General features: G+C 37.6%; 1 protein-coding gene across 1 annotated transcript in view; it reads right to left on the reverse strand.

Moving 5' to 3' along the window:
• Positions 1-12838, reverse strand: part of DNAH11 (dynein axonemal heavy chain 11) — a 289112-nt gene that overhangs the window by 145504 nt on the left and 130770 nt on the right. The window contains exons 46-48 of the mRNA XM_073333745.1: positions 12335-12539; positions 5484-5649; positions 990-1092 (exon numbers count right to left, since the gene is read on the reverse strand). Of these exons, the coding sequence (XP_073189846.1) occupies positions 990-1092; positions 5484-5649; positions 12335-12539 (474 nt within the window). The remainder of the gene's footprint in view (positions 1-989; positions 1093-5483; positions 5650-12334; positions 12540-12838) is intronic.

Here is a 12838-nt window from a genome sequence, read left to right on the forward strand (position 1 = left end):
AGATTATGATTTCTTTAAATGGCTGAGAAAATAGCTGTGCTGAATAGAATGAATATTCCTGTCTGTGCGTCTTTTTTGTAACTTAAGGTTTTGCCTAGAGGGATTCTCTATGTTTTGAATCTAATTACCCTGTAAGGTATTTACCATCCTGATTTTACAGAAGTGATTCTTTTTTACTTCTATTAAAAGTCTTCTTGTAAGAAAGCTTTTTCATTGTTCTTAAGATCCAAGGGTTTGGGTCTGTTGTCACCTATGCAAATTGGTGAGGATTTTTACCAAACCTTCCCCAGGAAGTGGGGTGCAAGGGTTGGGAGGATTTTGCGGGGAAAGACGTTTCCGAACAACGTTTTCTCAGGAACCCAGATAAAGTTTGGTGGTGGCAGTGGAAGTCCAAGGGCAAAGGGTAAAATAGTTTGTACCTTGGGGAAGTTTTAACTTAAGCTAGTAAAAGTAAGCTTAGGAGGTTTTCACGCAGGTCCCCACATCTGTACCCTAGAGTTCAGAGTGGGGAAGGAACCTTGACAGCAACTATTTAAAATTTATTTATAGAGTCGATGTCAGTAAGGAACATTAGAAGGCTACAGACACAGAAAGCTTCCCTCCCAGACCGAGAGCAATAAAAAGGAACGAGAGAGAGGTGGTCAGTCTGGGCTGCTTCTTATGGCCTTGCTTTGGAGCATGAGGCAAAGGTGAAAGCAAAGACCAGCAGATACTGCTGTTGAAGAGCTTCAGACACACAGAGCATATGCGCACACACAGGGAATACCCATATGGACCAGCAATCTATACACTTTGATAAAATCTGCTGGTTGGGAGCACAGAGCTAGCTACTATTGGCATCACTGGAAGTTCAAGGCGAGAAGAGAGACTGACCATATTCAAATTAGTGTTTATGTCTGTTGCAATGAAAGGCTAAAATTCTAAACGTTATATCTAACATATTAAATAATAAATATAGGGTTACTAAGATATAGCACTTGAAACCGTACCTGGAGTCGAGGGTTGATAGTGAAACTGCCAGCAGTTGGATTCATACAAGCAACATATTGGCAATTATGTATTTCTTTTACCGTTAACTTCTGCCTATCATACCTAGAAGATGGAAAATATAAAAACTTTAGTTTAAAATGATTGATAATTACTGTCATAGCATCATAGGTAGCATATGGCTTAGTGCTAGTTGGAAGATGGAAATTCTAACATTTCAAAATTTGTTTTCGTCCTGACTCAGGATGAAAAGAGAAATTCCGAAAAAAATTAATTTGAAAACAACAAAATGACTTTAACAAAATGTTTCATTTAGATAATGTTGAAACAATCTTTATATATAGTAGAAACAAAACAAGAACGTCATAGAATTATAGAAATAGATGGCATGTAAGGGACCTCGAGATGTCATCAAGCCCTTGCACTCTGACAGGGCCAAGTAAACCTAGAACAAACATGGCAGGTGTTTGTCCAACTTGTTTTAAAAAGCTTCCAATGATGGGGACTCCACAACCTCCCTTCAAAGTCTATTCCAGAACTTAACTAGCCTTATACTTGGATAGTTTCTCCTAATATCTTCCTTGCTGCAGATAAGCCCATTACTTCTATCTTCAGTAGACTGGAGAACAATTGATCACCATCCACTTTGTAACCGTCCTTAACATATTTGCAGACTTATCAAGTCCCTCCTCAGTCTTCTTTTCTCAGGACCAAACATTCCCAGTTTTTTAATCTTTCCTCATAGGTTTTCTATGCCTTTAGTTTTTTTGTTGCTCTCTTCCGGACTCTTTCCAATTTGTCCACATTTTTCCTAAATTGTGGTGCCAAGAATTGGACGCTGTACTCCAACTGGGGCTTCACCAGCACTAAGTGGAGCAGGAAATTACCTCCTGTGTCTTACATACAAAGTACTTTGTTTTGATTTCGAATTGTTTCAAAATTTCCCCATTGAAAATTTCATCAAAATCAACCTAGTCTCGTGAAACATTCTGATTTTGACACAACTGCATTTTCCGACAGAAAATTGTTCCATCTAAAATATTTCAATCTGCTCTAGCATGATTCTTTCCAATACAGACAGGTCCCCGCACCCAGTCTAATATGGACAGATATAGTACAGTACAATTAAGGAGGTAGCATGAGTGTGGGAACACAATGGGTATGTCGACACTGCAGCAGAGAGAGAGCCTCCCGGCCCAGGTAGACAGACTTATGGTAATGGGGCTTGTGTGGACATTGCAGCACCAGTGGAGACTCAGGCTAGCCACCACAGCTCAGACCCAGGGAATGGGGGCTCACCCAAGTCTCTGCTGGTGCTGCAACAGCCACACAACTATTTTTAGCTCACTAGAGCGAGCTCCACTACCATGAGAAGTTTGTCTGCACAGCTGGGAGGCTCACTCCCACCTGCATTGTAGACATAAGACCCTTTGTAGAGTAAAAGTAGCTAAAATTAGCAGGTTTCATCATAGACAGAAAGCCAAAAATATGCTTGGCACGTAGGAAGAAGGAAGTTGTTTCATGTGCAGGGCACTATGAAAACAGGCATTAAGCATATTTGACAGAAAGCAACAAAAGGCAATAGGTGTGATTAGAAGACCACATCTTGGTTTTTGCAGTATGGCCCAATGGACGGGGCATAAGACAAGGAGTCAGGGAACCTGGATTCGATTCCTGGCTCTGCTGTTGGCTCATTGTGTGACCTGGGCAAGTCATTTAGGCCACTTTTTCCAAATTTAACCCAATTTAACATTGGGTAACTTCATTTTTGATAGCTTAAGTTGGAAAACTTAGGGTCTCATTTTTAGAAGTGAATAGCACTCATATTTTTTAAAAAAAGGCAATAAGAGATGCAGCTGCTCCATGCCTCTTACAATCAGGCACTACATATCTGAAGGCACCCAAAAATTGTTAGGCACCCAAAAACTGAAGCACCCAAAATTAGAGTCTGTTTTGAAAATTTGGGCGCAAATCTCTATGCATCTCACTGGATATAAGTTTTATTATTATATTCAGCATTACAAACAGCACAATATTCAAACATACAATATGTGGTGATAATAGTGTGATACATTACATTTATCTAGTTCCTTTAAACTTTTTCTATACACTCTGCTCATTAATCTATCATCACTGGGATTACAATTAACATTCCAAACCTCTGGCACCTTCCAGCAGCCACCAATTTAAAAGTAATAAAACAAACCAAAACACTTATAAGTTTCTCTACTCAAGAGTAATGCTGCCATTGCAATAAATCCTTTACCTCTTTTATCACACAGTCCTGTATTGTCCTTCTTTCTCATATAAGCCCTGATCTTGCCAGGGTTTACATATATGTCTAACCTTAAGCACAAGTAGTCTCATTTAAGTCAATGTGACTACTCCCATACAAGAAGTTAAGTCCTTTGCTGGACTGAGGACACAGTGCTGACCATTTTGCAGAATCAAGCCCTAAATAAGACAGACAGAGAAATAGAGACAGACAGATGTACACTTATTAGAGTGGGTGCATATAGCATCCCACTACAATTAATGTCGAATATCAACTTCTATTCTAAACCTCCTTATTCAGCTCCTCATTACCACTGTCAAATTTCTTTTGGGCTGAAGTTTTCCATGCTTGGTCTCATGCCAAAAGGGGCATGGGTTGGGTTTTTAAAGTCTGAACAAATTCAGTGCAGTCATTTTGAATTATCTAAGCATTTGAAAAATGTACCTTCTCCATATACTCTGATTAGAACTCAGATAAGTACACTCTGGTTTAGGATTAATTTACTAGAAATAAACGTTCAAAACTTTAAAATTACTAAGTCAACTTTCTCCTAACTCAGCTTGTTCTATAGAACTGAAACTTTAAAAAAAAAAAAATGAAGCCAAGTTTAAAGAAGATAGCTTCAGTAGCTTTAAACGTTCATAATATTTAAATCAGAAACAAGGAACATTTTCTAAAAACGTATTTAAAGCTAGGGAAATTTATAACCCGGGGCAGGTGGCTCTAAAAAGTATTAGCTTTCTGAGTTGGAGCTGATTGATTCCACTGAATTAGTGATATCTCAGACTTAAATATTCACTTTCCTCTCTGCCTGTTTTTTCCCCTGAATATCTGAAGATATTCAGAAGATATATGTCATTTCTGAGTACATTATATTTCCTACTATGTCCTTTACTGAGTTAAACTGAATCCACTTTAAAAGACTTGGGAATAGCACATATACTAATGCTTCATCCCAGCCCCAGCTCTGATAAGGGTCCTTACAAAGAACACGTAAGGAAAGAGAAGACACACACAGGCCGTCACCTACCTTCCCTGTGCTGTATAGTTCCAGAGGGACATATGTCCCTAACTCCCTAGTAGGGAGAAAGAACAAATAATTTTAAAATGTAAATATATGAAAAAAAAGTGACCACACGGTGAAGGAGAAGGAATTGACCCTTTCAATACTGCCAAAATATATATACTTGTGTGTGTGTCCTGGCAATTCCTTTTTAGCGGAATGTTTGCTTGTTCATTCATCAGCTCCCCACTCAGGTCAGTCACAATATAGGAAAGCATTCTCTGTGTGTCTCTGATAAGTCAATCAGCAATAAGAACAACTAACTTAAGGTACCCTCTTACACGAAAGAAGTAAAGGGCAAAACTAAGCCTGCCCAGTGGGACAGAAAAAAGGTTTTCTGAAGGAACAGTGAAAGAAGACACTAGTTTTCCCTTTAATTTTGGATTATCCTGCATTAAGCTCTGCATTACTTATCCTGCATTAAGCTCTTCAGGTGAGGGACTATTTGTTGTGTGTTTGTACAGCACCTTGCACAATGGGGTTCTGGACCATGACTGTGGCTCTATCACAATATAATTATTATATTTTTAAAGGCTTGAACACATTTTAGATGTTCCCATCCTCTATTTCTCAAGCTCGGCCTAGAACTTATCAAAGCAGTTTTAATGAATACGGCAGAAAATGGAGAAAAGCAGAATGTAATGAAGAGTTCACAAGAATTCGACCAAATAAGCTAAAGAACAGAGTGAAATTAGTTTAGGCAGTTAGTTTTTATAGTTACCCAATGGAACTCACACCTGCATGATATAATCAGGGCAAGGGGTATAATAGGATTTTATAAAAAAAATAAATAGATGTTTATATGAACCAAAATATCATCTGCAGTTACACAAGCAAGGATAAACCCTTGAAAATGTTATCAACCCTCATGCTTTAAAGCAAAGTCATTCACTGATGTTCCTGGAGTTAAGAAGCAGCTTCCTCCATAGCCAGCTGTGGCAAAAGGATATTATGAATATCCCTTTGTTCCAAACTCTGCCACTATAACCATCACAATAATAAAACAATTTTCCTGCTCTATGGAAAATATAAAGTAAAACTAAATTAGAAGTCTAAAACTTGTGCTAATTCTTTCTTTGGCATGGGAAGAATGGTTAAAAATTTTAGCCCATATCAATCAAATTTTGATTTAGCATAAAACAAGTAGTAATTGCTTACCAATGTCCATAGTCTATGTGCTGTCGAATCAGTGTGTGAGGTTGAACTGTTCCATACACATCCATTTCAGGCATGTTCATATCATCAATAAAATAAATCAACTTCTTGTTTCCTACAGGACCATAGTTACGGCCAGCTTTTTTCTCTAGGCTTTTCTCAAGAATCTCTAAAATGTTATGGAGTATATGACAAATAGTTATGATATTCAAACAGTGCAGAGACTAACAATCAAAAATGCATAATTAATTCACCCAGGGAAAAATTAAATCACTTAGGGCCAGATTTTTGAAAATCTGTGATGTTTCAAAAACAGTTAGTTGATTTCACAGGGAGTTAGGCACTTAGGCACCTAATGAGATTGTCAAAAGTGCCAGCCTACCTCTTTAGGTACCTTAACTACCTTTAAAAAGCTAGCCATTAGGTCCCAGTCATGTGAAATGCTGTATGTGGGCAGATTCCTGCACCTTTTGGGGAGATCTATTGAAGTCAATGAGGCTCTGCACAGGTACATCATTTTGTAGGACTACAGCATAAAACAAACCCAAATTTTCTAAGACATCCACAGGAAAGAACATGAAGTTGACAGAACGAACAAACCAACAACTAGCTGTGGTCTTTTTGAAAGGCGTGTTAGAATTGCAGGCTGTTCTCTTAAAAAATTAAAGTGTTCCCTGGTCCTGCTTGCAGGCTAAAGGGCTCTGTAGAAAAGCATACATTCAGAGTCAGTCTGGAAAGAGCCAGCTAACCAGCAAGGTAGGATGAGTTGTGCTTCTGTCTTACAGAACACCTGCTTCTCTTCTCTCTGTTTTTGGTTGTGTTTGTTAAAATTCTAGATTCTAAAAATAAAAGTAGTGTTACACTGCAAATGTACTAAAAGGGTATTTTATGTTTTTATCTAACTTCTCTGTCTGTAAGCCATGAACATAAACCAGCAAACTAAGCCAGAGTGTGATAATTCTATTTCATCTTCACAGCATTTATATTTCTTTTGGAGAAGTAGCATCATTAACTTCTGAAGCTTAATGTATGTAAGTGTATTGTGATCATCTGGCTGAGGCACCATAGAACTACAAAATATTATTTTTCCCCTTTTACAATTAAGTCTGAAGCCTGTTACAATCAAATATCCAACACAAACCTTCTGCTGCTAAGCCACTGTGTTTTTCCACTGAATGCATCCGATGAAGTGAGCTGTCGCTCACGAAAGCTTATGCTCAAATAAATTGGTTAGTCTCTAAGGTGCCACTAGTACTCCTTTTCTTTTTGTAGTAAAAAAAGAATACAAGCAGGTTAAACCTCTCTGGTGGGTATTCAGACTATGTAATTGATAGGCGAGGGAGATAAAAAAAGAATTATGTACAAGCTGGAAAATCTAATAATTCATATACCTGATGTAAGTATAAGCGGCTTTGTAATAAAGGTAATAGAATTACCTTTTAAAATAGAAAAGTTAAATCTTGGATTGTGCAACTCATTTTAAATAAATATACTTGCACAGCAAAATGAGTTGAGAAATCTACAGTAATTCATCTGATTTGAGCAACATTCCCTAAGGAGATAGGGCTAGATTCACAAAAGGGACTAAGGTGCCTAACTGCCACTTTAGGTGCCTAAATCACAGAATCAGGCTTCACTGGGATTCACAAAGCACCCTCCCAGCAGCTCACAAATATTGAAGGTGTCTAACTCGTTTCTCATGCTTGCTGTCTCTCTGGGCCAATGATTCTTTCATTATTTAACCACATAGGAACAGCTTCACCATTTTGAGGGGGTGAGGGGAGAGAAAAAGAATGACTCTGTAGTCAGGCGGTTAGATCCCATCCCTCATGCTCCAATGATTTTTTAAAATGTTTATCATCTACAGTGAAACAACTTCAACAGGAGAGTGGGAGGGAATCCAGCATAAGAATATCCCCCAGCCCAGTGGCTAGCGCACTCACCTGAGAGGTGGTAGATTTCAGGACAGCATCACAGCCATGGGCGTAAACATTATGAGTAAGCTCCTTCCTCCCCACCTTGGCTTCTCGTCAAAACTGCATAGGTGCCTAATGCCAAGAGAGAGTCTTGGCAGCTGAGAATCCCAAGTGGAGGGAGGCAGTTTGGACTTAGGCACCTGTGTCAGAGGGGGTGGGGCTTAGCACACACCCCTCAGCTTGGCATTTCCCTTAGGCAATTTTAGGCACAGAGACACCTAGCATGCTGGCTTTTGTGAATCCCATTTGAGTTGCCCATCTCTCCTCATTCTTTGTATAGGGAGCCAGGCACCAAACTCAAACTTTGTGAATCCCAATGATTTTCTAGACAAATCCCGGTGATATTCACCAGGCTTAAATTTCTTTGTGAATCTAGTCCATAGTGTCAGTATTGATTAGGAATGGTTCCCCAGGTGCTTTGGAAAGCTATATCCTGAACAGTTCTGGCTTCACACCCTCACATGATAAATGGATCTGGACTATTAAAATAATCTTTTGAATTTTAAAAACGTATTAACGTTGTAATGTATTCATAGAAAATGTGAAATATGTTTATTAATAATTGGAACGTATAGCAATGCAATCACTATTGTACTTTAACGTTTCCCAAGATGAATAGCAAATAAACAATGATTATCAACTTTTTCAATGCATATAAGCATGAATGACAAGTTTCATACAAAAGCACTTGAGAAAACTGTCAGGCAAGCACCTTTTTTAATGAAGAACATTAGGCTCATTATATGTACAAATCAGATCATTGCCCATGCAAATGACAAGAATTAGCCATTTTCACAAGCAGTTACTTGATTTATATGTACAGTTATGGTAAAAGTGTGTGCATCACATTTGTTTGAAAATGTGACCCAAAAAGCATACACTTGATCTTTGTGAGTTACTGTTTTTTCACCTGGATTGTAGGGTTAATGAGAGCAAATGAGAATGAATAGGATAACCTACGCTAATTCCTTATTTAATGTGTTGTAGTGTTTCTTCATTTGCATTGGGCTGTGCAAATGAAGGAACAGAGCAGAGAGCAAAATGTAAGGGTTGGCATAGGACTTTTTTTTTTTTTAAATTCTACCGGGTTTTTAGGATTGCTTGCATACAAGTGGAAATAAACTATATTTGTACAGGAACACATGAATGCAATGTACCTATGTGTGGGTGCTTGATATTACTGTGATTCTGACTTATATTAGTTCATTTCGTTTCTTAAATACCAACAGCCTGAAAAAAATCCCCTCACAAATAAGTCACTTGCTACAGTTTCCATCAGGAGATGGTGCATCCTGGTGTTAGCTCGCTTAGTTTCTTGACACAGGGAAGGAGTGCCTCATGTCTGTCAACAATGACTCTTCTAGCTAATTCAGGTAATGTGGTAACGGGGTCCCAAGGGAATTCCATGTAGTAAGTTCAGCTAGAAGGATGGCTGCTGAGTGTGGAGGAGAGATGTAAACAAATAACAACTGAGGTTCATTGAAGGATAAGTCAGAGATGCAGAGGAATCTCAGAACCCTTAAAGCTATATAATCATGGGATTGGGAAAAGTCTGCTGTAATTGTGATGCGTCTGGCCTTCTGCTCCAAAACCTCTAAGGCCAAAGCCTGCCTTTTGAAAGAAAAGGTGTGCAAGGGAAAAATTTTAGAATACTTCCCTACTTTATCTTGCCTTTCAGCTGACATTTTTTCAATGTTGCTTAAGGGATTTGGATGCCAAAGTCCCATTAAAATGAGTGGAAACTAGATGTTCCAATTCCCTAGGCAGCTTTGAAAAATATTAATTTCCAGGAACTGTATAGTTTGGGACCATAAATAATTGTTTGCAATAGTAATACAAGACAGCTACATAATAAATTAAAATAAATCACTGCAATGTATTGTATGTGAAAGAACGCAGCTCTAAACAAGACCAGAAATCACATAAAGAGGCAGAAATCACACATTCTGGGCTAGATGACAGAATTGAATTCACAGCTGGTTGCAAAAAGGATCACATGCTGTTGAAAAGGAAGGTAAACTTGTTTCCATACCTGTCATGTGATACTCCAATAGCGGAGATTAGCTGTGTGATTGTCCCTTAAATTAATTGTGAGGGGTTACTGGTAGAGCATTTTCAGTAAGGGGCACTTGATTTTAGAACAGCATTGGAGATTGAAGAGCTCTAGATAAGCCATGGAAGTGCTTGTTTATTTTACATTCCTTTTTAAAATTCCTAAAAACAAGACTCATACTTGTTTTTAAATGGTTATTTAAAATCTGAAGGCATTTGCCTAGTTTATAATGAACTTTTACAGGTCCAAATTCCTTTAAGTTTATACAGGACAGGAGTTTTAATTTAATGACAACACCTATTGATGCAAACTAACTGCTGTGGTATTAATGACTGGTTTGGAAACTCAACAAGTAAACACTTGTCACTTTGACTAAGTTTTCGGTTTACTGAAGAAGTTTCCTGTACAAAGAATACATAGCCTTCAGCAGCAGTTGCCTAGGAGTTCCTTTCATCTGAATCTATTTACAAAGGAAAGTGTTATGCCTGTGTGCTTTAGTACCTTGTTCATGGTTTTCTGCTGCAAATGGTAAACCAATCACAATGAAATAAAGATATCTGATACTTTGTGGGACAGATCCTCCATTAGAGGAGCTATGACAATTTACACCAGCTGAGGATCTGGCCGTATGCATGGGGGGTAGGGAGGGAAGAAATCAAATCTCTCCATCCTGCTCTTTGAGAAAAGTACATTCATCCATCCTAAGGTTCGATGTTCACTTGCATTTAAGAATATTTCAGAGAACAGTAAAGTAAGATACAAGGTTAACTGAAAAATAACTCAGTTGTTTAGCTGGCTTTAGTACAGAAGTATTCAACAGAAGCCCGGAGAAAACCTGGGTAAAATCAATGAGAAAATATTAGGGCTGCCAATTAATTGCAGTTAACTCACATGATTAACTCAAAAAAATTAACTGCAATTAATCACACTGTTAGAATACCAATTGAAATTTACTAAATATTTTTGAATGTTTTCTACATTTTCAAATATATTGATTTCTATTACAACACAGAACACAAAGTGTACAGTGCTCACTTTATATTATTTTTATTACAAATATTTGCACTGTAAAAATGATAAACAAAAGAAATAATATTTTCAATTTACCTCATATGAGTACTGTAGTACAACCTCTTTACCATGAAAGTGCAACTTAGAAATGTAGATTTTTGGTTTTGTAAAATAACTGCACTCAAAAACAAAACAATGTAAAACTTTAGAGCCTACAAGTCCACTCAATTCTACTTCTTGTTCAGCCAATCGCTAAGACAAACAAGTTTGTTTACATTTACAGGAGATGCTGCTGCCTGCTTCTTATTTACAATGTCACCTGAAAGTGAGAACAGGCATTTGCATGGCACTTTTGTAGCCAGTGTTGCAAGGTATTTATGTGCCAGTTATGGTAAACATTCATATGCTCCTTCATGCTTCAGCCACCATTCCAGAGGACATGCTTCCATGTTGATGATGCTTGTTAAAAAAATAATGCATTAATTAAATTTGTGACTGTACTTCTTGGGGGAGAATTGTATGTCTCCTGTTCTGTTTTACTCACATTCTGCCATATATTTCATGTTATAGCAGCCTTGGATGATGACCCAGCACATGTTTGTTTTCAGAACACTTTCACAGCAGTTTTGACGAAACGCAAAGAAGGTACCAATGTGAGATTTCCAAGGAAAGCGAGAGCACTCAATCCAAGGTTTAAGAATCTGAAGTGCCTTCCAAAATCTGAGAGGGATGAGGTGTGGAGAATGCTTTCAGATGTCTTAGAGGAGCAACACTCCAATGCAGAAACTACAGAACCTGAACCACCAAAAAAGAAAATCAACCTTCTGCTGGTGGCATCTGACTCAGATGATGAAAATGAACATGTGTCTGTCTGCTCTGCTTTGGTTCGTTATCGAGGAAAACCCATCAGCAGCATGGACGCACGTCTTCTGGAATGGTGGTTGAAGCATGAAGGAACATATGAATCTTTAGCGCATCTAGCACATAAATATCTTGCGACACTGGCTACAACAATGCCATGCGAACGTCTGTTCTCAGTTTCAGATGACATTGTAAACAAGACATGGGCAGCACTACCTCCTGAAAATTGTAACCAAACTTGTTTGTCTGAGTGATTGGCTGAAGTAGGACTGAGTGGACTTGTAGGTTCTAAAGTTTTACATTGTTTTATTTTTGAATGCAGTTATTTTTTGTACATAATTCTACATTTGTAAGTTCAACTTTCATGATAAAGAGATTGCACTACAGTATTTGTATTAGGTGAATTGAAATATATTATTTATTTTGGTTTTTACGGTGAAAATATTTGTAATAAAAATAAATATAAAGTGAGCACTGTACATTTTATATTCTGTGTTGTAACTGAAATGAATATATTTGAAAATGTAGAAAACATCCAAAAATATTTAAATAAATGGTATTCTATTATTGACGGTGCGATTAATCGCACGATTAATTTTTTTAATCACTTGACAGCCCTAGAAAATATACTCACTGGAGGTTTTTAAGACCCTAGTGATAATGTGAGCCATTGGCAGTAACAGAGAGTGCATAAAATTTTCCCTGAAAGTCTAGATGAGCTAAATCACTTAACATATTATATAAATAAAAGTTTAAACATCCCATTACTCATCCTGTAATACATAATTAATGAAAGACATTTTGTTTAGACAAAACACAGACTGTACCAGCCAGGCACTTTGTAGGTATGCAGTATCTTAATAATCATATAGGCACTGTTGGTTGAATTCTGGTCTCTGCCACCAAAAGAATTATCCAGGTTTCTTATATTGTAATATTTATGAGAGACTTACTTTGTAGCTCTGATGACGTAGTGTAGTAGTTGAAGGGAACATTAGACACCGTGTAATCATCAGAGAAAGCAGCAAGTCTATCCCCTACAAATACTGTTTTTCCTACTCCTGCATTTCCAACAAGCATGACTGGTTTGCCTTTCTCCAGCAGCAAATCAGTAAAGTATCTAAGACGTGTGGTCTCAGATGTGTGAACAAGGACTGCCTGAAACATCAAGAGAAAGAGTAGCAACAGTTTTTACTTCTTGCTTAAGTTAATATGACACAAGTGATCTTTTCGGGGCTCTTTAAAAATATTATGGAGATAGCTGGTAGTGGCCACATATATATAGCTTGGGTGGAATTTTAAACAGGCTTAAAATGGGACATAACTTTCTGCTTTTCTCTAAATGTAAGCAGATTATTGATGTGAAATTTCACACAGGATTAAGTTTTATGCCCTTTGAATGTTCTGAATACTTTTTTTCCCCCTCAATTTTTAATAGGAAGTCTTTGAAATTGGAC

Source organism: Lepidochelys kempii, chromosome 2 (assembly GCF_965140265.1).
Source record: "Lepidochelys kempii isolate rLepKem1 chromosome 2, rLepKem1.hap2, whole genome shotgun sequence".
NCBI classification, from domain to species: Eukaryota; Metazoa; Chordata; order Testudines; family Cheloniidae; genus Lepidochelys; species Lepidochelys kempii.